The sequence below is a fragment of the Sinocyclocheilus rhinocerous genome, unplaced genomic scaffold (assembly GCF_001515625.1).
Source record: "Sinocyclocheilus rhinocerous isolate Xijiao unplaced genomic scaffold, SAMN03320098_v1.1 scaffold615, whole genome shotgun sequence".
NCBI classification, from domain to species: domain Eukaryota; kingdom Metazoa; phylum Chordata; class Actinopteri; order Cypriniformes; family Cyprinidae; genus Sinocyclocheilus; species Sinocyclocheilus rhinocerous.
Genome location: NW_015631049.1, coordinates 23488 through 47426, shown reverse-complemented (window position 1 = coordinate 47426; position 23939 = coordinate 23488). Strand labels below are relative to the sequence as shown.

Genomic DNA, 23939 nt, shown 5'->3' with positions numbered 1-23939 from the left:
TGCTATTTCTCCATGTTGAGAGTTTGGTGTTGCACATATTGCACCTGACTATGCATTCTTATCCTTTTCTCCGATGAACTGAAAATAACAGGAGTGTGTCCATCTCACAAATGTAGAATCCGTCTCTGCAGTCATCTCAACCATCTAATTCCAGCAACAGGAAATACCCGCGGATTTTTTTCTCTAGTGCTGTTTTGCGGTGTTGGTAAATTCACCACTTAATTTTGAGTTAAAATATGTTGTTGTAACTTGCGTTACTTAGATTGTAACGAGTAATAATATTACCCAAATTTTATTAGTAATGCGTTATATTACTGCGTTACAGCAAAAAGTAATATACTACTGTAATATTATTACTTTTGTAACGCGTTACTCCCAACACTGATTACTTCACATACACTACCATTCAAAAGTTTGGGGTCAGTAAGATTTTTCACAAGTACAGTAAAAACAGTAATATTGTGAAAAATTATTACAATTTACCATTTAAAATCACTGTTTTCTATTTTAATATATTTTAAAATGTAATTTATTTCTGTGATGGCAAAGCTGAATTTTCAGCAGCCAAAACTCCAGTCTTCTGTGTCACATAATTCTTCTGAAATCATTCTAATATGTTGATTTGCTGCTCAAGTAACATTTCTTATTATTATCAATGATGAAAACAGTTGAGCTGCTTTATAATTTGTATAAACGGTGATACATTTTTCAGGATTCTTTGATTAATATAAAATTCAAAAGAATGGCATTTATTTAGAAAAAATGTCTTTACTGTCACTTTTGATCTATTTAATGCATCCTTGATAAATTACAGGTCCCACACTTTTGAATTGAAGTATAAATTGACTTGCACTTTCTACAAACATTTCAAACAATAGTATGGTACATTGCTGTTCACATATTTTGGTAAATGTAGTAGGTCACTCAGGTATTCCATGCATACAGGAAATTAACATATTGCACACCACATACATACTACAAAAACAGTACTTACAGTATGGTATATATACCATTCCAAATATGATTTTCTTACCTCTCTTGGAGTTATTAGCTCCTCATTTATTTTCTCATTTATGGAATAAATTCTGAATGAGCCCAGACCCACTGCAACGGCAGCAGCAGGAAGCGCTGCATACTTCAGAATCTGAGGATCAACACAACAGTTTAATAATACAGACTGACTTCTGTTGTTTATCGTAATACCATGATGTATACCATAAATGATTGCATATTCATATACCATAATATTTAAATGGTACTACCATGGTTCATATACAAAACATTTTTGTATGTGTTGTGTAGTTTTCTGTGAACGTCTGTAGTATAATAACTATAATAACTATCAGCTTTGGCCTGCCTGAGTGTTTTCCCAGTTTCAGCTCCTTGATTTTCCCTTAAGCACATTATCTGTATTAGTTTAATGGACTGAATCAAGAGAAGACGCTTTATAATCCCTATCCTACTACTATGAGTGACAGAAAGTGACAGAGAGAATGTCGTCTCTCAAAACCAAAACCGAGTCAGCTGCCTGACTAGAGACAGGTGCCTCAGAGCGATGTCTAGGCAACAGATTATGTTTTAAGACACAGCCAGTGAGTGATCATTAGTGTGTGTGAGAGTGAGTTTAGGAACAGCATGTTCTCCGCTCTGGTTTAACAAACACGTGCTCACACTCTGATTAACAGCTGCGTCAAGCAAATCATGAAAAATGATACTTGTCAAGATGTGTGAAACTATTCTGCAGAATGGACATATTATAAAATAATACACACGATCACTTGAATTAACTCAGTTGGAAGCGTAACTCACCTTGGCCGCCATGCCGGTGTTGTGCCGAATTCCGACTCCCTGCCGGGATCTGACTCCCCTCGCGTGCGCGCGCATGACGTCATACGATGCCGACAGTTGCGAAAACAGACAGGCGTAAGTACTAAATTAAAATTTGTGTATTGGACAGTTTGATCGTGTATTTAACTGTGTATTTGTCTTTGATCATTGCTCAGCTGCAGAGGTCCATCGGACCGGGTCACATGGTCCTGACACCACTCCGGGATACTCCCCACGTCTTTAATGGACAGAAACCTCTCCGGGAGCTCCGCGACGCTGTGGATGCTGTCTATCCTAACGTAACTGTGACTCAGCTTCGTCTCATCGTGGACTATTGACAGCTGGGACACCAGGACCCCGGTACCGCAGCGCAGCGAGCCCGTCCGGACCCACTGGCTCAGACTGTCCGCCAGCTGACACTTTATCCGCCATCGGCCGTCCGTGACCGTCAGGTCGTAGCTGTAGCTCTCAGCGGCTGGGTGCTGTACGCTCAAGTACCGGTGTTCCGCCCCCTTCGGTTTCACTACGGAAAGCGGGAGGAGTCCCGAAAGCCCTCAGAACGCGAGAGAATATTCCTGATGGGGTTCTCATAATAATAATAATAATAATAAATACCCAATTTAGGCTGTACGAGAGATAGATAGATTGTTGTTGTTATTATATAAATAATATGTTTAATAATAATAATAATAATAATAAATGCCCCAATTATGCCATAAGACAGATGAATTATTGTTATTATTATATAAATAATATGTAATAATAATGATAATAATAATAATCGAGAATCTCCATTCTCAGTTTATCTAGAATCGTGCAGGTGCAGCTCCAGTTGGTCATTTATCCACATGTAATGTAAACAAATAAATTACTTTAATTTCAGATAAAGCCTCAAAGATGTGGTCAGCTCAGTATCCAGAACATGTGGGCAACGCCCCTTATAAACGGTAACGGTAAATATATATATATATATATATTTCCGTATGTCATGTGCAGGGCTCCGTACTTGGATTTGGCAGTTTAAAAAAAAGAAAAGAAAACGTTAATGGAACACAAATACGAACACAAAAGTGGTGCCTTAAAGAGGAAAAAGAGGTGGAGAAGTTAGTCGCAAGGACATTGTGGATGAATTTGACGAAAAGAAGGCCGGAGAGTGCAACTAAATCGAGTGAGTAAAGTGTATTTAAAATTTTTATGTCTGCTGAATAGGCTATTTCTTTGGGCCTACGTGCCAATATTGTTTGGCGTGCAGTAGTTCAGTATTAACATTGCAAAGTGTTAGTGTAGCCTATTATCTAAATTATGTTGGTTTGGTGGTAAAGCTCTTGCTTTTGACAAGAAAGCCATCAAAACCCATGAAATCTTTGGTAAACCAATCAAAATTGGTATTGCATGTCAGTGGATGTATATCAGAAATGGTGCCACATACAGTTGCGTTTCAGCTTGAGATTTCACTGGACATTGGAAACATCACAAAACACAAATGCAGAGAACTCAGTTTATTAGTTTAACATTTTACAATCTGTATTATATATATATATATATTTATATATGTATTTATATTTCTGAAAGCAAAGAAGGTTAGCTTTGAATAATACTGTGAATAAATATCAGGCTCTTCCTGGTGTTTTAATATACAGAAGGGGAATTTTTGAATGAAAACCTTGAAAAAAGAGCAATATGTTCCGTCTCAATGTTGCAGTGCAACTTACACCTTATACAGCATAGCCGTGTGGGGGAGAGAGGGGGGGGGACATGCCCTTAAAACCACAGTGAAACCCCGATGGCCTGGATAACACTCACTCACACACACACACATCATGGGATGAAACACAGTGAAGTGTAACATTCTACATAAAAAGAATCATTAAAAAGGTAACTGCAATGGGCAGATGTGATTTTGAGATTCGCTTTGGTAAGAAAGCATCAACAACGGACGTAAAGTATTGTCTGTGTGTGGGTAGTGTGTGTGTTTGTTACAATGAAATTTACAATTAACAAGCCATTGAATGAGTACATTCTATTCAATTAAAATACATCCCACAAGATTCTAAAAAGTGACAAACATAACTGTAACACTGAGCACATATGCAGAGCTGTGTTTAAAACCAATGTGTCTCAATGACTTCTTAATGTGGACAAATGAGAACAACATTTAGAAAGGGGACATTTTGCACTCCACCGCCGGGAATGAACCAATTGATTTTTGTATTTTAACCTCCAAATTCTCTCCCATGTGACTTTAACCAATTCTAGAATCCTGAGTCACTGACGTCTAGAATTGCGAAAGGGAATGAAACGTTCGCTTTAGGCTTGTGGAGTCTGTCTAAGGGACACGTACATTAGCAAACAGAAACGAACAACCTGAATGTAGCCCATAGCTCAGAGGTAATGACCAACAAAGACCCGGAAACAAGCAAAAACAGTCATAACATCAGAGAAGCAAAGCTTTTCATCTTCTGTTATCCTTTTGTGTAGAAAAAAAGAGAGTAGAAAGGTTCCGCGTTCGCAGAGTCAAAAGATTGCATACACGAGTACAATTCACAGTTTTAAAAAGAGGATGCAGCTATGCAAATAATAGGTTCTTATATACAGACTGTTCTCTGGCCTGATAGCATATAGTAATACTTTTTTAAACCATGCATGAGTTTAGCTATAATATAAATATTCTAAAGAAGCCAAATTAAACATGTTACTACCTGCCAGGAGTTCATCTTTTCCCATATGCGAATGCAAATGTCATCAAACTGTCAAAAAGAGACTCTTCGGCATCCATCTGACTCGTTTTCTGTCTTACTCTCATTTCTCTAATACACACACACATACGCACACACATTCGCACATCCACGCACACACTCTCCAACACTCTTGCTTGCTTTGAGAGTTTTATAGAAGTAACACAGTAGGGCGGTGTTGCTTGGTAACAGAGTGAAGCCTGTTGCCCATGGCTACATGAGTGCTCTTCCTGCAGCATTCCGAGTTAAGGAAATCCCCAAAAAAGAGAAAGAAATTAAATTAAATTTAAACAAAATCATCAGAAGATATACAAGAAAGTTTTTTGTTTTTACTCCAATCATAGAGAAAAATAAAAGATTTCCTTTTTATATACGGTCCTATTTTGTTCAACAGGTAGTCAATTAATCTGAAAAGATGATTCTTGAAGCATGCAGTGGGCACCTCACGGGGCCTTTCTTCCATCCGTCTCAAAATGTGGCTGTGATGAAATATATTGTACAGTGTTTGCAGTGAGCTGTACATGTGCAGGTAACACTTTCGCTTCCATGACGAGCAGTTTTATTCACCTTTCGGATTCAGTGCCTGCGTGTCTGTCTGCAGTAGTTCTGGAGGCTGGGTCAGTTCTTTGACATTGATCTTACAGTGTATTGGTTCAATCTGGTGTCACTCACGGTCGGAAGGAGGGCAGTATCAGGTCATCCGTCGAGGAAAAAGTGAGGACAGTCTGGATCCACAGTGTTTTTCAAAGTGTGTGTATGCGGGTTTGAAATGCGCAATCCATGTTATTCATATACCTTTATGTCTGTATTTTAGCATGTGACTGTTTGTTAGTCGTGTGGGTGCGTGACTGTGTTTCACACGTGTGTTTCTATGAAAGAGTGAGTATGCATCATCAGCGTTGGCGAGAGAGGTGAAAGGTCGTTGGACTCGCTGGGCAGTTCCAATGGAGCAGAGCTGAACTCACAGATATCCAGGAAGAGCTCGTGGTTACGTTGCTTCCATTCACGAAACTTCCTTGAGGTCAAACAAGGGTCGTCCAGCAAATGACTGATTATTGCCAAGTCGCCCTCCTTTGCCTGTTGGTGAAGGGGAAGAGAGAGGTTGAAAATTTACTCTTAGAACTCTAGATTAATCTAAATTATTCTTTGTATTAAAAAAAAGCATTTGATTGGCTAAAGCTATTGAAATTCTTCAAGACAGTTTAACTGAAACGTCAAAAAAAACAAGTTTTAACAAATATCAGCTGCCAGGGGAGTAGCAACTAGTGTAATTGGTTTAGCTTTTACAAATAATTAATATATTTTAGGAGTTTCCCTTTGCCTTGGAAATTGCAGCCAGGTGCATAAAACAGTGGCTTAAGACCAAGCAGATGCTTTTGTCAACCGCTAGTGCATGGAAAGAATGTGAAAGGTAAGCCTTTCAGAAAGTTCAGTTAACACTACTAAACAAACATTAAGTAATTAATTAATATTCATGAGGTAAGCTAATAAGGTTTAAAACGTCATTTTTACTTTTCAGATAGTTCCTACACCCTTGATGGCAGCTGACAATGTCTTAGTCCTGCTACATTTTTATGGAGAGACTCTAGAATTGTCCATTAGAGGCGATAAATTCTAAGTTCATTTTACAGATTTGAACTTTGACCTATTCAGACTGTGATGGCATTTCTGCAATAATATTTTTTTTTCTATTTCCTTTTTTAAAAATGGTAATGTATACTACCATTCAAACACTTTGGGTTAGTGCGATTTAAAAAAAAAAAAGTTTTATTAAGCAAGGATGCATTAATTTGATCAAAATGCTGTTCTTTTTTACTGTCACTATCACAGGAATAAATTGCATTATAAAAATCCTTTAAAATAGAACAATTTTAAATGGAATAATATTTTATCAAATAAATGCAGCCTTGGTGAGCATAAGAAACTTTTAAAAACATTACAGATACCAAACTTTTGCCACAGTAGTGTACTAACACTATACTTTGTGTTACATTGCATTCATTTACAAAAACATTACTGCAATGGGGTTTATAATAGAAGTCTACCCTGTTATAGTTTACTTCCACGTTCCAAACCCAAAAGTATAAAAAAAAGTCAAGTGCTTTCTGTGTTTGCGTACCTTTAGCGTGGAGCGGAGAACCCGTATGCGGTGCAGTCGTTCATTTGTGGTGGGGTCATTGCTGCGTTTGTTGAAGGAGCGTCTGAACTCTTGTTTGGTGGAAGGCCTTTGTTGGCCAAAAGCCGAGAGACTGGCCTGCTCCAGCGATTGGTACAGCTCCTGCAGGCCATCCGTGCTGTCATACACTTTCTCTTCGCTCTCAGGTTTCCTGCTTCTAGATTTCCGAACCTGCTTTTCCTCCTCTTCTTCCTCCTCCTCATGGAGATGAGTTCTTGGCCTCAGAGTGCCGTGTGTGTGAGTGTGCGTACGAGTGCTGCGGTGCGAGTGTCCGTGTGTGTCGCGGTGGCGTGGGAGGCTCTGACTACGCTGCTTGTGAGTGTGATGGCGAGGCCGGGACTCTTCGCTGTCCGTCAACGGAAACGGCCCGTCACGTTCCAGAGGACGCCGGTGCTGGGCGGGGAGCGTGGCCTGTCGATGATGATCAGGTGGCAGCAGTGCTGGCTCCTCCTCTTCTGCGGTCTGCAGGTAGTGTAGACCTGTGCTGGTCAAGGGGGTTTCAATCAGGTCCTGCCATGAGCGGCGTTCTCGGTGGGAGGATCTGCAGGAAGAATGGGACTCCTCAGCGGAAGAATGCGAGAATGTGGAGCCACTGGAAAAATGGCGCTCAGGAAATGGACTGGACGAAGTTCCCTGAGGACAAAAGAAACACTGGTCATTATCATTGTCAGCTGTCAGGGAGAGCGACAGTCAGTTTGCTATTCGTTTACCACCAATATGGTGCTGGTGTGGGAGCCGGTGCTCAGCAAACCTCTCTGTGAGCCAAAAATTGACAAAACTGACCATGTTACGTCATATATTGCCAAAAAACAAGCATGGCAAATCAGTCTTTGTTTGCAACTTATTTTCTCATCTGAAGTAATGTAATTTAACATCTTTATGCCATCATTATGAGCTGGCTTCAATGTAATGTACACTACCGTTCAAATGTTTGAGCTTGGTAATTTTAAAAAAAATAAAATCATTAATAATAAATTAAAGAAAAATAAATACTGTATAAAACATAAAAGTTTTACTATGAAGTTGTAAATATTCTATGTAACAAATAAATTCAAAGAAATCAATTTAAAAATCATTTCAGACAGAAGGGGGGGAAATGGTTGGAATGAATAGGAATAGGAATGAGGTGATGCACTGGGTTATTAGATTTGTTCATTCTCAGAGAAGGAACCTAGATTTGTGCCATGCAGTTTTGTTTTGCACATTTGAAAAAAAAGAACATGGTCGAGACATTATCCTGACACAGGACTTCTGATTTTACTGGTTCCTGATTTGAGGTTTAAGTGGAAATTGTTAACAGACTCCAGAACCAGTATCGTGACAGTGTGGCGGTAGAAAATGGGTATGTGTGTGACTGTGTTAAAGAAAATGAAAGCGAGTGTTTTGGGCTGAATATATGCATATGTGTACTTAGACGTGAATTTATACTCACAGGGGGGTTGTGGTGGTATGTGGCTTCCTGTTTGAGTGTCATAGACCCATCAACCTCATCCTGGTCACTCTCACTCCAGTAATCTATACCAAAAAAATTGTGGTCAGAATCATGTATACATGACATCATAGTTTATTAATATGCTTTTCAACAGCTTACAGTACAATGGAGTGGTGTAAAACTAGAGTCAGTGAGATCACAGCACAATGGGCTTATGATATCATCACAGGATGTGATCTCACCTTCATCAGGACGTGGTACCGGATCATCAGGCGTGTAGCCAATCGCAGCCAAGCCTAAACGATTCATCCACCTGAAACAAGAAACATAGATGTGAGAGGAAATTACAGGGTGGGGAGCTGCTGTCTGAAGGGGCTCTGAAACGGCTTACCTGTTCATCTCCTCTAAATGATCTGTAGCAAAAAAGAAACTCTTAATTTTAGGATGACATGCTTTGAAGGCACTGAAACAAAAAAGACAAAGAAAAAGAGATGTTCAGACACAAATATCTAGTTTACACTCTGTGTGTCTGTGTGTGTGTGTGAGAGAGAGAGAGAGAGAGAGTGTGTGTGTGTGTGTGTGTGTGTGTTTGTAAAAGAAAGATCAGCAGTTCTGCAGTGACCCAGATTCCACTAGCCGATACACAGACCCACCCAAAAACCAGCAAACCCAACACAGTAGAGAGAAAGAGTTATTATTGTTGTCTTCTGACACTCACTGTTTCCTCCTGCATTCAATCGCTCTGTCTATCCGAAACTCTGGCAAACTGATGAAGCCCTCTGCTTTCTCATCCTGAGCAAAGAAATAAAGAACAAGATAAATCATGTCCACATCATAACTACAGCAGTTACATTATAGTATAAATGCACAGATGTGCTTTTCACCATCTCTAAAACTAAGAAATGAACATGTGATGGGACATTTTAATGTGGAAAACTTAGAAAACTAAACCTCACTCTCAGGTTCGTGAGCTTGTGACCAGGCCATCAATGAAGGCAGCATGTAATGAAAGTGCTGATAATTGTGTAATTAGTAATAATAGTAGAGATTAACAAGCTGGATGTGGAACTGTTGAGCTGTTTCAGATACCAGAAATATTTCAAGTAGAAATGGGTAAAAGATGGACTCTACACGCTTTCATATAGCCGTACATACAACCCAAGAGAAGGGAATTGTGTTTGTTTGCTTACGTTCTGATTGGTGTACCAGTACAGGTTGGAGTCTTTGAGAACGAACCAGTACTTTTTCCATTTCTGCGTGAAGTAGCCAGTGGCGTCTTTCTTTTTCCATAGCCAGCCTTCACAGTCACCATGACCCAGATCTTTGCAGGCAATACGCCTCCTGCTGGCACTACTGAGGGACCCTACACACACACACACACACAAACACACATAGCATATTAAACGACAGAATAACATTATGATAAATGATCACAGTTTATATTCTTCTTGACAATTACAACACACTGCAACACAACACTCAACCATGCACTCAAGGTAAACCCAGGCGCTTGTATGCATCTTATCATTGTACCTTTGCTCTTTTTCTTGGGCTTGGTCCTCAGAGAGGCATAATGTACAGACTAGAGAGAGAAGAAGGACACATAAGGAAGAAAGAATTGCTTGCATCATTCTCATAAACCAAATCTGTGAGGATTTCTATCTCGAAAGAATCTTTATGAAATTCTATAACCAACAAACGATCCCTCTTTACATACTGTATATCATAATTATTAATATAATCAACAATAAATATAGAAATATAACCGATAATATCATAAATATAAAAAAACTAAAACATATGTTGATCCTAATATTGAAAAATGTACTTTAATTGTATGAAGTCCAAACCTGAATAATATCATCAAAAAACTGTTCATTAACTAATTTTTATCTACAGCAACACTGTTTTTGTTGCCATATTGCAAATAAAAATTCTCCAATCAATAAAGACTTTCTCCTGCAAAATAAAATAAAATAATAATAAAATAAAATCTACTGAAAATTGTATTTGTAGCACTTGTTCCCAACACTATGTATTCTCATTACCACTACTGATGCTGTAACTGTGCTTGTGGTTTACCTTCCTCATTGATGCCCCTGCTTGTCGGTCAAGTCCTGAACTGGCATATCTGTAGAGAGAGAATGAGAGAGAAAGAAAGAAACAACAGGAGAAAGACAATGAGACAGTCAGACAAGAAGAGAGTAAGTTCCGTTTTCAATAACATTTAAATTATGTGGTCATTAGAACTGCCTGAGCATAGCAGTGTAATTTATGAATCCACCTGCAGCAAGAATAAAGAAATATTAATAAATATTAATATTAATATTATTAAAATATTAATTTCTTGCCTATTTAACTCAAACAAAGGCACAGGTAGTGGACAGGATGCTGATGTTTGAGGTTAACTTCATAACTTATTCTAACTGAAACCGCCCTAGCACAGCTGCTCATGCTCATACATACCCTCAAACACACACACACACACACACACACAATATTTTTAAATAGTACTAAGGACTATAACTAAACCTCAGCCATCCAGACAATGCTCTTTTATCTAATTCTCTATATGCATCGTAACGGCAGAGAAATAGAGATCGTTCCACAGCATCAGACTCCACAGACTCTTACAGCTCAGTCACAGAGGAAATAAAAACCTCCTTAAAACTGCAGCCAAGGAATTTCTGTTCCTTATTTTTAAAGAAACAGCAGTTCATTAAGATTGTCACTGTGGTGACTGTTGTGTGCTCAAACAAAAGTGTGAGCAGCATCTTGTTCGTCTGTAAATCAACAAACATAAAACTCTTTGAATGCTGATTTTGAACAAGTTCAAAGCCTTTATGTTTAAAGAGGTCATATATGGAATCAAACTCTCCTTCATCTTTTGGCATGGATTGTAGTACTAAGACGGCATGCTGTCACTTTAAGAACTCAAAACTTGCTCACCAGTCCAAAAAAAAAAAGTTAAACGGTTATTGATTATTAGTCTCCAAAAACATCTAATTCTTAGATGCTTGGGTTTATGATGTAAAAAAAAAAAAAACTTACAATAGACATATAACCAGCCACATAGATGTTGTACTTCCTTTGTCAACTGAAAAAGTTCAACCTTCCTCAGGCACAGGTGACAGTTTTACTTTTCTGTGCACTTCTATATCTGTCTGGTTTGGGTCAGCCAGCAAATCAGATATAAGAAGACTGCAGCGGACTGTTAGGACAGCTTGAAAGGATAACTGGTGTGCACCTGCCCAGCCTTCAGGACTTGTACAACTCCAGAGTGAAGAAACGGACAGGTTACATCATCATAGACCCCTCTCACCCCGGCCACAACCTGTTTGCACTTCTCCCCTCAGGCAGACGCTACAGATCTCTGTGCACTAGAACATCTAGGCATAAAAACAGTTTTTCCCTCATGCCATCTCCATCTTAAAAAGCTAACCCAGAAATGACCACCTGTCTTCTGTAATTCATTTCGTAATAATTATTGCCTTTCTCTCAAGTATATGTAAATACATATTTTTATTTATACATCTGTATTTACAGTAAATAATGTACAAATCTGTACATAAATCTTCTGTTCCAGATGTATACCACATTTTTATAATTAGCTCCTAAAAATAAATAATAATTATTATTATTAGCTCCTAAAAAAACACAACTAATTCCTTGTGTGTTTGCACACACATGGCGAATAAAGCTCATTCTGATTCTGATTTACACATCAATGACATCAACTCTGTGCTCAGAATCTTGGCCAGTCCATTCACAGTCAGGCGGAAGCAGAATTGATACTGTTAATCCTAACACCAGAAGCTCTAATGATAAAAATAAAATATGGGGAAATCCAGCAAACCTTGTGCTTTGTTAGAGCACCTACACATCTGGCCATGTGTAGCACCTGCCGCCATGGAAACCTTTCTGAATAAGCTCAGTGATGGGAATCAGAGGCTGAAAGTTATTCAGTTCGAGTTAAACCATTTGAGTGACATATGGCAGGGCAGATTATGATATATTATTGAGGACAAAGCCTTTTTAGCTGTAATCTTTACTCTTTGTGCTAACAAGTCAACCCCAGGGGATAATAATTAAATAATACAAACAAATATGATAAATTAAGGAAGGTATGAATTTTACTTACCTATCAGCATCTGCTCGAAGTGTGTCTGCAGCTCTCTGGGGCAAGGAACAGAATGACAAAGAGAGACGGAGAGAAAGACAGATTTGAATTTCCTGTTCTGTGTTATGAAAAGAAACTACTGTTCCAAAGACGTGTGAGAGTGTGTGTGTGTGTATACAATCACGTGATCAAATGTTGTATTAATAATTAGTATGTCACTAGATGAGGCAGTTTTAAAAAAAATTATTAAACCAATGTAAATGTCAGAATGTTTGATATGCTTCTAAGTTAAAGCACTAATATTTAAAGACCAAACCAATGTTGACCGACATCAAACCATCCAATTATACAATTGTGTGAGAACAGCCATAGCTCAGATCAGATTCAACATTTCCCTTACATGGTAGTGTGGCATTGTGTTAGAGTCGGGCACGGGGAAAGGCAGCCCCTCGGGGGGACCTGTGTCCAGACGCACAGGCGGGGCAAGCATAGAGGGACTAATGGGAAAACTGGGACTGCTGGGATTTCGGCTCTTCTTCCTGGATCGCCTGCTCGTGTCACGCTGGGAAAACTCTGCCTCTTCCTGGATCAACAAAATCCTGTCATCACTGAGGAACCGCAAGAGGGAGGAATCCGAATCTGATGGGGAATGACAGAAACCAAGCAGTGAGTCACATTCTGAGCGAAAAAACATTATAATGGGAACGTGTAGCAGAAAATTAGGGTATTGCTAAATATTCAACTCTTCATGACTCCAGCTGCCACAGCATGAAGCTGCTCTGACACCTTCCTGTGTGTGTGAGGTTTTAGAGGTTTATTTCCCCTCAAGGAGGTTTGCTTTCTATTTATATCTGTGCCAATGTCACCTACGCATTCTCTGTTCTATTCTTAGAGTTGTGTTTCCCCACAAAAAAGAAAGGAAGTAATAAATTAGTCATTTTACATGTTTACACATCACCTTTCACATCCCAAAAACCAGAAAGTAAAGTTGGTTACTGTCATTGACAACGTTCTGTTTTTCACACATCGAGTTAGAACCTTAAGATAAACTAGATTAGCACTCACACATTAAGAACTGTTAGTAAAGATGAAAAATATCAGCTAAAATTAGATTTCAGCTGAAAGTTACTAATTAGAGATTAGTTAGGCCTACTAATTAAATATAGAGTTTACATATAATTTTTGGGGTGAAACCTTTTTATTATTATTATTATGTGAAGGTGCTAATCTACATTAATGGACTGTTGTAAGTTTCAAGCAGCAGCATAAAAAAATTAATTTCAAACAGAGAGAACCCTCTAATATGGTCAAACTGTTCTGTAATTGTTGTTTTTTTTAATTATTATTTTTTAAACAAAATATTTTTCTAATTAAAATACATTCAGAAAAAAGTTACACTGTACTGAACAACCAAAGGCAGCTGTAATGTTTGTTTGCAGTTCCTCCAGCTTTCTGAATCTTAGGTGGCTTCTTCAAAGAAATTTGTCCCTTTGCTACCCTCAACTTTGACAGATAAGCCTATGTAACGGTATTTCCTGCTTTTGGTTGCAGAGTTCACTAGAACAAAGTCACCACCTTACAGCTTTGTATTCTCTGTTCTGACGCTCTGAAATGTCAGTTCTATAGTTCTGTGACATTTACGTTTTTCACAGATGCTTGTGAAATCAACTTACACTACAGTAGTATTTCACACTAATGGCAAATGCCGGGATATGCAACTATGCCAGATGATGCCGATTAACTAAGTTGTAGTTAACAAGAAGCAGCTCCTAACACATTCATGTATTAACAAGCACATGTTTGGCATCATATAATATTTGATTTTTTTATAGTCACAGATCTCTGACTACAATGGGAAATTCCTGAATATATGGCAAGAAAATTGTGTAGCTATATTTCCATAGAAATATGAGTGGGAAACCTACCCCTCTCTTTCCTATTGATACCATAGGCATTAGAGATGGAGCATTTATGTTAGCCTAACATTACTGACACTGAGCTCTGAACTAAAATCCTCACAGAGGTCAACAGGATAATTTTTTAAAAATCAGAACCGTTAATGGCATTTTTGAGTAAACCACTTTTAATTTCCTTGCTAAAACTAGAATTCTCTATTCTTTTTCTATTCTATCTTCTTGCTTTCTTTTTATTTATTTATTTTTTTTAAATAAAAAAAACTTGCTACATGTACTGCATTAGGCTAACCAAGACTTGTCACAGCACTTACATATTATTGCCCTTTTGTTGGTTTTGATTGCTTCTATTGTCCTCATTTGTAAGTCGCTTTGGATAAAAGCGTCTGCTAAATGAATGTAAATGTAAATAATGAAAAAAAAAAGTCACATTAATGAAAAGCTATAATGTAACGATTAAAAGTTGCAAAGTTTTAAAGTACAATTTGGTGCCAGTGGAGTAAAAAGTAGTAAAATAGTAGTAAAATCATCACCTCTGCTACCTCTTTTGTAAACTCCAGATTCTTGAGGCTCTGCCAGCCAGTCAGTTCCCATGGAAACCTGTCGGATGTCATCTACAGGCAGAGACATACAACATTTAAGTGTGTATCTGTGTGTGTACTGGTGTATTTCAGAGCATCTTTCATCTATTCTCTCGGTGTGTGTTAGTGCACGTAGTAGTGCAACTGCAACATACTAAATAGCTGAGATTTGCAGTTTAAAGCCGGAGCTCCCTAGTGGCTTAATCTCCTGTAATGCACTGCGTCTATGTCCGGCTTAAAAAATGGCCATCCAGACATGATGTAAAATGTACGCTGTGTAACTTCGCATAAGCATACAATGGTTTATTTAATAATATATGAAACAGTGCACAGTTTCCAACAATACATTTTATGGTTAGAAACTGTGCACTGTTTCATATATTATTTAAAACAAATAATGCAGTATTCTGTATGTAGTGTATAGAGACAGTATGCACCATAATAGTATGTTGTTCTGAATTGAAAGTACCTTATGTATATGAATTAGGACAGTAACAAGTTAATTTAGAAACGGATAATAATATTTACTGACCAATCATTTAAATTCAAACTGTAATACAGCAATCAAAATCATCAAGTCCAGACACAATAATGTTTTTAATTAAAACCAGCATAAATTCATTCAGTACAAACAAATAAACAAATACTTTTCACTTGCACTGTGGACTTTTTTGAACTATGTCTTTGATATAATATAATAGTACTAGTATAATATATATATATATATATTCACATTTAGTTGCTTTGCAGCCTGAAATGAAGATGGACACAGATTTTGTTTTATCCAGCTGTATTTACAGCTGTGAAACTTATAACATCTTAGTGAAACATAAAACACCAACATGTCATAAAAATAATAATCAACTTCTTGATTATTTTAAAGGGGGGTGATTATTTTCTATACCCACTCTGTGTGTGTAAATTATTATTATTATTTTATATCAACTACAAATTAAAACAAACACTCTCTCTAAATCTGGTGCATTTTACATTAGTTTTATGTATTATTAATGTGTACTGTACATGATTAAATAAATGGAAAATAAATGGAACTTTACACTAAAGAGAACTGTGGGTCGGGTGTGTGCTTAATTTTTATTTTTTTTTACAACAATATACATTTTTTAACAAGTAAAGGTTTAAATTAACCATAATCAAAATTTGAAAATCTGTTTACCTGTCAATATTCATTCATCTATTTGCATATTTGTAATATCCAATTGGATCTTCTTACTGTGAGTTGGGGTCCGGTCTCTGCGTCGCAGCCCGGTATTTCTCCCAGAATCCTCTTCAAGGAGGGGGAAGTACTGACCCCCCATTATCTCCTGTTCTACATAATACCCCGGAGAATCCGAGCCAAACACACCAAATCCACCCCGATCCAGATCTTCCTCTCTAAATGAACAAGAGCCAAAGAAAGAAACTACAATTACACCAACATGCTGAAAGAAACTAACCGTTTTGAGTACATCCTGTATTTCATTTGTGAATACCTGTGTCCGTAGACAGGGGAAAGAATAAAAACATCATGTCCCCCAGGTGTGTCGACTCCAGGTGAGAGGCCCACTGACCCGAGCGTGCTGGGTGGGGTGGGAGAACCACTGCATGGACTGGTGGACAGCGGCTGTCAATCAAAAACATGCACAAAATAGCCTCAGTATAAAGCTAATGACACTTTTTTGTTATTACATTAATGTAAGGGAAAAGAGTTACACGAAAATCCACTATTAAAACATACAAACATGAGACAGAACATCCAATATTTCTCATGATGGCTTATGTAAGTATTCAGGCAAAAATATATTTTCAAATGTAGTCACGAACAGTATGTTAGTCTTGTGCAGTTAGTTTCACTAGGGGGCAGGGCAGTGATCGGTCACACACACACACACGTCTAAAGATCTTTAACTAATAGAGGACCAAGAGTGTGTTTCAAAAACGAAGATAGTGTTGCCCTTAGCAACCATGAGTACTGCATCAGTCAGTTAGCAATGAGGAAAAGCATAGCAACAAGCAGCAGAGAGCAACCCGGCAACAAGAGGAAAGAGAAACGTACATAAAAACGCTGATCGATTTATCATTATCAGTTATAAGTGGGCATTGTTTTATTGCATGTAAACATATAAGTACAAATATGTCCTTTTATTCTTTAGTCATTTTCAGCCAGTCATTTATAGTGCCGTCTCCATTCAGTAATTCACAGGTGTATATCCACTCTTTAACTGTTTATTTATTCATTCAGAAAGGATTTAAAATCCTGTTTCACCACAAGTTTATCTGTAATTGTCAATAAGCATTATGTCCTTCAAATCACCAATGTGGATTCATTCATGAGTGAAGGTCCACTCCGCTCCAGTGTGTCGTGACTGTGAGGAGAGGACACATGTGCAAGCTTTAACTGCATCTGTCTGATACTTGTATCCAGAGCAACCACAGAACTCTGGCTGCCATGGCAACAAGCCGTACGGAACACATTCACTGCTCTGAGATATACTCATACACACACACACACTCACAAACACTACATATTAAATGGATACACTTGAACAAACACATTGAACTATTCTGACACACAGAAACACACACACACACACCTGCAGGGCAAGTGGTTTCCAGCGGGCGTTCTTCAGCAGTGCAGGGGTGGAGCCCAGAGTGTTCTGTGGCCTCTTCTTCAGCGTGAGGATGACTCCACTTGGATCCTCACGGAGACAGTTAACCAAATTCTTCAACTGCCAGCCCACCTGAAAGATAGAGATCATTTAAAAATATAAATACAAAATAAATAAACAATGTTAAATGTTAACATTTACATTTAGAGTAAAGACAAATGCTGGATGTGGATGTGATCAGTGAAAAAAAAATGGAGCCCCGCACATAACAGATTAAGAATTTGTTCCCTCGTTTTATTAATTTGTTCCCTCATTTTAGTTAATCGGGGTCACGTTGTGCTAATTTGTTCCCTAGTTTTGGGAACAAATTAGTACAACAGGGCCACGTTTTACTAAAACGAGGGAACCAATAATTCTTAATTCGTAGCAGCGAATTCTTTTGACTACAATAAATAATATTTTTGTCTGCATGTCATGTGCAGGGCTCTGTAGAAAACATTATTAGAAAGCAAAAAATATTTATGGCCCTAAAAAGTACAATTGCTTATAAAGAAATTTGACATTTCAGACATGTCCTTGACAGGCTTCATGAGATCCACCTGAAAACCCTTGAGCATCAAATGTTAATTAATCATACCTGTTCAAACATTACTGCACATTTTCTAGGATGCAAGCTCAAAACAGATGTCAGCCTAACCCACGCAATGATACACACCACTGTTTGGTGATTGACCTGAATGACCTCATCACCGGCGTGGATCTTCTTACACTGATCTGCAGGAGACTGCAAGAGAGAGATTGAGAGATTAACAACCCCTGTTCATTATAGAGATAAATCTGACACCAGGCATTTCTGTGTTGCATTATATTATCATACATACCTAAATATTGACCTTCCCTATGAAGAATGTTTCATCAAAATCTCACTCATCTGGGCTGCGTTTCCCATTTGCACTGTAAGCCTAAGTAGATCATAGAGAGCATTGGTGCCAATGGTTTCTACAATCTATTTAGGCTTACAATGCTTTTGGGAGATGCAGCTCTGTTCGTTTTCTCTCTCTGTATACTAATAGCTAAAAGTTTATTTTAAATAATTTTTTCATAACCTGTTCAAACTTAGTAAGCAGTCATCTAGATCAGTGGTTTTCAACCTGTGGGCCGCGACGGTATTGCAGGGGGGCCGCCAATTACTATTAAAAGAAATCATAATATTGTTAATATATGTCAAAATGTCTAAGTCATAACATAATATCATAATTTCATATATATAATTAAATAACAAAAAATAAATATTAAACTGTTACTTTGCTTCCACTATTCGAGCTCGCTGATTGGTTTAAGAATAAACCGCCAATTCTAAAATATTTTTGCTGCATATGCTACAGAACAACAGATTCAAACATGGATAAATGGCTGTCAACAGGGTCGCTGAAAAGAACAAATGCAGATGTTTCTCCATCTACAAGTAAGCCTGACACTGAAAAGACTCAAAATAAATCTAAAAGAAAATTCAGTAGTGACTATCTAGCGCTAGGCTTCACATGTGTGGGAGCGGAGAACAAGCAGCTTCCGCTCTGCGTTGTTTGCTCAGAAGTCTTATCAAATTAAGCTTTGAAACCGAGCAAACTACGACGGCACTTGGAGACTAAACACAGTGAATATGTGTCCAAGCCTATTGAGTTTTTTGAGAACAAACTGAAGAGTACCAAAGCAGGAAAAAAACTATTGAAACTGCGTTCTCTGGCAACGACAACAGTAAAGCAGTGGAGGCATCTTATCGTGTAGCAAAGCTCATCGCAAAGGCTGGAAAACCTCACACAATTGGTGAAAATTTGATTTTACCTGCCGCAAAAGAAATGGTTGGCGTGATGTGTGGAGAAAAGGCCTGCAAGCAGTTAAATCTGATTTCACATTCAGATAATACAGTTGAGAGAAGAATAAATGAAATGGCAGATGACATAACTCAGAAGTTGGTTAAAAACATTCGATAGAGTCCCTTTTATGCCCTACAGTTGGATGAATCGACCGATATAGCAAACCTTTCCAACCTCATTGCTTATGTACGGTATGTACATAACGGAGAATTACAAGAGGATTTCCTTTTCTGTAAGTCGCTGCCGACTCAATCAACTGCCGAAGCCATATTTGATATTTTGAATGCATTTATTGTTCATTGCCAGTTCATTCAATAAAGACAGTTAACGATCTAGCTTCTGAGTACTTCCGTTATTAACCCAACAAATAGCGGGGTCAGTTCATTTTTTTGCAGTGGGCCGCGGAAACATATGTGTTTGGTTGTGTGGGCCGCGAGTTGAAAAAGATTGGGAACCACGGATCTAGATGATGCTTCTATGCATTAGCGACTTGCAGTACAATTCTTGCAGTGACAGTCTGCCTGGAGCGACCTTAGATTAAATGTCTTTCTCAAGGGTACAACGGTTGACATTTTCAAACCTTTTGGGGTTGGAACAATTTTTCCCAAATTTAACCACTAAACCATGCCACACCAGTCCAGAATATTAATCAGAAGATTTTGCATTTGCTCTGATGTGTGGTTCTGTAAGCTTGATGTGGAAGATCATAAATTAGCCGAACAGTAAATGTGCGTTAAGAGTGATAAATCAGTGAGTTCTGTTCTTTCAGAAACTAAAAAAGGCATGTAGCTTGAGTCCAACCTAATTCTACACGTACATAAATGATTTAACAACAGCACTGGAACAATCCACCATTCAAAGCCTCACTCTACCCATCTCTGAAATCAAGTGCCTGCTCTATGTGGATGACCTGGTTCTGCTGTCCCCACAGAAGAGCTGCAGCACAGCATGTGCTTTATAGAGCAGCACTGCCTGAAATGGGCACTGACAATCTGAAGGAAACCAGAGCTGGTTTTCCTATATGGATAAGAAGTCCTATCGCACAGCATCACAAATGATGATCTTAAAATTGACATGAACACTTACAGGAGGTTTAATCTAGATGTAGAAGAACTCAGATGGTGCTTTATATTATAAAATTATGATTGGAGACACAACAGCCATGATCAAATTATTTTATTTATTCATAACATCACTTCTCCATGTGATGTGCAGTATATCAACTGTAAATGTCACACACTGGCATAAAGCATAAAAACTTAGTGGGAAACTAGTGTTGTTATTGTTAACTGAAACTATCAATATAATTTTCAGTAATTGAAATAAAGCTGAAATTAAATAAATTGTAAATATTAGATGAAAAACTTAAACTTTATGAAAAATTTGAAATGTTGCCTTGGCAGATAACTGAAATATGTTTAAGTACTGCAATTACTAAAACTGAAATAAAAAATAGCTAAATAGAAATAATAATAAAAAAAACTAATAAAATGGCAAGAGTACATAATAACATCATTAAAACCTAAATGTAAACTAAAAATATTGAAATAAAAGCTATTTAAAAATATTAATAAATACTATAACAGTATATAAATTATACTAAATTAGTGTGACAAAATGGTTGAAAAAGTGTGACTGTTTAAGGTACTTTACGTAATTTCAGATGTTTTGCTAACTTTTGCTAGATGTAGACACTGAATCTATCTTAAACACATAAACAGAGGTGACTTTCCCAGAGAGGGTCAGATTTTTTATTTATTTTTTGCTGTTTTCAAACCCTAGGGTTGTCACAGACTCAGGTGTGATTTCTTAAGATACTTGTTTCAGTGCTATCTTTCAGGTAGAAGTGATATTTTATGCATTTTACCAATGACAGCACCAAATCTTTTGATTCACTGTGACACCTCATGTCCTGCTTAAACCCTAAACCTGTAAGGCTGATAATACATGGGGCAACGTTTTGAGCAATGTTGCTGGGCATTGTTACCGTCAACGGGCAATCAGGTGAGACACACGACCGATCTAATGTATCCAGATAGAGATTTGTTGCCCAATCACTTTCATGGGAAAGTGCCCAAGCAACATTGCTCAAAAAAGTTGCCCTGTGTATCATCACCTTAAGACAATCCTGAGAACGGGAGACAGTTGCAGTCTAATGGCTTGCCAAATGACAAGTTCAAATTACCATCCTGGCATTCCCAGGTGGGGCTCTCCAAAAATTGTGGGAAGAAGTGAGGTCAGAAGCTGTTTGTATTGGTGGAATTAATATGAACAAGCTCCTCTCAAACATTTATTAGGACCCTCACTATAAGACAGCTCTGAACTCACATTCTCTGTGGTTCCAGTGATCACATGAAGGCCATCATATGTGGACTTGATGTACATGCCCTAAAAAGAGGAAAGAGGCAGTTGTCAATCATAAAATCAATCAATCATATAGTACATCACAACTAGATTAATACAGATTTTTCAAATGGTGCTGAAGTGTGTAATGTCTGTTACTAAATGGAACTGCAAAAACAGTGATCGTTTTCAAAGTGGTTTCCCTGTCTACCATTAGTCACACAAACAGATAGTCCCATCCCAAACTCCCACCATTGGTTGAGTCAGTGTTGCTAATGTGTGCATTCGGAAATATCTTAATTACAAGTTCCAAGCACATGAATGACCAAGTCGTATTTGTAATTGGGAAATTGTGAATTCTAGATGTAAAACATGGTGGAAACACTGATCTATCATAGATAATGTGTCTATAATCTATATATAGAGATCAGTATGGAAGAAAAATAATGCCATATGTCCTTGAAACAAAAAAGCACGTTGAATAGCACTAACTGAAAAAAGAATGCATTGCATTAACAGTGCTTGCATTTTAATGCCTTGTATTTCCAGGGCTTGCATTTTTAGGTCCTGAAATTTAACATAGTTGTTTATTTAAGCAATATTTTAATTCAAAATATTTCACACACATTTTCATAATTAAAAATTCAATCATTCATATTCACCTTCTAGAATTCACTTCCAAAATATTAAATCCATTTAAAAATACGATGTATAATATTCGACAGGCAAATTTCAGTCCATTTTATTTCACTTTCCAAATTCGCTTCCACAAATTCAGTGGTTAAAATTCGACAGAAAATTCGGCATTGCGCATCCGGGAGCTGCAGGAATAGCAGTAGAGCACCAATGCATGATCTCATGTTTAATTCAACATCTTCGCTGTTTCCCGTAGCCTGCATGTAAGCAGCTTTCTCTACCACAAAGAAGATTATAATGCTATTTTACCCAGCGCTGAAGTACAGAACTAACATTACATCTGAGGAAGACATATATTGCTTTCGGTTGCTTAGTTTCCTTTACTTGTATCATGGCTTGTGTGACGCTGTGCTGTAATACTGTGGTTACCCTCATACGTCACACTCCAGGTTTCCCCAACGACACGTAACGCGCCTCAATGAACTAATACAGTGATCTCAGATCTCAGAATATGCTTTATTGATGATTATGCGAACTATATACAGGCAAGCAAATGAGGTCAGAAGAACGCAATGCGCTGCATATTCTTTATAATTGTTTTCCCTTACTACTGATCTATAGAGTCAATAGTCCTGCAAAGATATCAATACCACAATTAGTTTTAACAATATGCAACCACTTTATATTGACATAAAAATAGGAGTTCAAAACCACCTAGGTATATTGTTGCTGCAAATTTAAACCGGAGAAAGCATTGATGCGCTATCGCACCCATGGGACCGTCTGACAATTTCACCGACTGGGTTAAAACGTCCAATGTATTTTAATTAAATTGACATTTAACATTTAAAATAACATACTGTCAAATTGTAAAGCTCGTATTGCTCATAGTGATTTACTACAGGTGAGATTTTGCCAATACCTCCCTTCATATATGTACAGTACACAATTATTTACACATAAAAGATCCCTGGAAAGTATTTATTCATGTTCCAACGGTTGTAGTACATTGCTAGATACAAGACTAGCTTACTACAGGTTAGATTTTACCAATATCTCCCTTACAGTATGTACAGTACACAAATATATATTTTTTAAATTACAGTAATTCACCAGAAGTTTTTTTTTCATGTTCCACAGGTTGTAGTATGTTGCTAGTTACAAGACTGACTTACTTAATGTGAAATTTTGCCAATATCTCCCTTACTGTATGTACCATTCACAATTATTTAAAACAAAAAATCTGTAAGACCCCAAAAGGGATGTTTCATGTTCCAAAGGTTGTAGTATAAAATATTGATGTACTTTATGTACAGTAAGGGAGGCAAAAAAAAAATTATTAGCAAAATTTCACCTATAATACATCAGTCTAGTCACTTGGAATGTACTACAACCTTTGGAACATAAAAAAAATCTTTATATGAATTAGTCATTTCTTAAGAATAATTATATACTGTATATTACAGTGAGGAAGATATTGGCAAAATTTCAACTGTAGTAAGTCAGTCTGGTCACTAGTTACATACTAGTAACACAATATTTGGAACACTAAAAACCCACATTTTGTTGAATTACTGTATTTTTTTTCTTAAAAAATATTTGTGTAGGGTACATACTTAGGGAAAGGCGAGTTATTGGCAGTATATATTTAATCAGTTTGAGTAAATTATTAATTTACTGTAAACATTAATTT

The 23939-nt window shown here is 37.4% G+C and overlaps 2 protein-coding genes across 2 annotated transcripts in view; both read right to left on the bottom strand.

The window, feature by feature from the left end:
* LOC107741181 (MICOS complex subunit MIC27-like) overlaps positions 1 to 1983 on the bottom strand; it is a 7080-nt gene extending 5097 nt beyond the window's left edge. The window contains exons 1-2 of the mRNA XM_016553794.1: positions 1810 to 1983; positions 1034 to 1144 (exon numbers count right to left, since the gene is read on the bottom strand). Coding sequence (XP_016409280.1) covers positions 1034 to 1144; positions 1810 to 1884 — 186 coding nt within the window. The 5' untranslated portion in view covers positions 1885 to 1983. The remainder of the gene's footprint in view (positions 1 to 1033; positions 1145 to 1809) is intronic.
* Positions 1984 to 4892: 2909 nt separating this feature from the next.
* LOC107741180 (connector enhancer of kinase suppressor of ras 2-like) overlaps positions 4893 to 23939 on the bottom strand; it is a 38158-nt gene continuing 19111 nt past the window's right edge. The window contains exons 7-23 of the mRNA XM_016553793.1: positions 21596 to 21655; positions 18109 to 18177; positions 17379 to 17525; positions 16278 to 16408; positions 16019 to 16179; positions 14737 to 14817; positions 12691 to 12929; positions 12312 to 12346; positions 10253 to 10301; positions 9704 to 9752; positions 9361 to 9533; positions 8889 to 8962; positions 8562 to 8633; positions 8413 to 8483; positions 8171 to 8253; positions 6682 to 7371; positions 4893 to 5639 (exon numbers count right to left, since the gene is read on the bottom strand). Coding sequence (XP_016409279.1) covers positions 5418 to 5639; positions 6682 to 7371; positions 8171 to 8253; positions 8413 to 8483; positions 8562 to 8633; positions 8889 to 8962; positions 9361 to 9533; positions 9704 to 9752; positions 10253 to 10301; positions 12312 to 12346; positions 12691 to 12929; positions 14737 to 14817; positions 16019 to 16179; positions 16278 to 16408; positions 17379 to 17525; positions 18109 to 18177; positions 21596 to 21655 — 2406 coding nt within the window. The 3' untranslated portion in view covers positions 4893 to 5417. The remainder of the gene's footprint in view (positions 5640 to 6681; positions 7372 to 8170; positions 8254 to 8412; positions 8484 to 8561; positions 8634 to 8888; positions 8963 to 9360; positions 9534 to 9703; positions 9753 to 10252; positions 10302 to 12311; positions 12347 to 12690; positions 12930 to 14736; positions 14818 to 16018; positions 16180 to 16277; positions 16409 to 17378; positions 17526 to 18108; positions 18178 to 21595; positions 21656 to 23939) is intronic.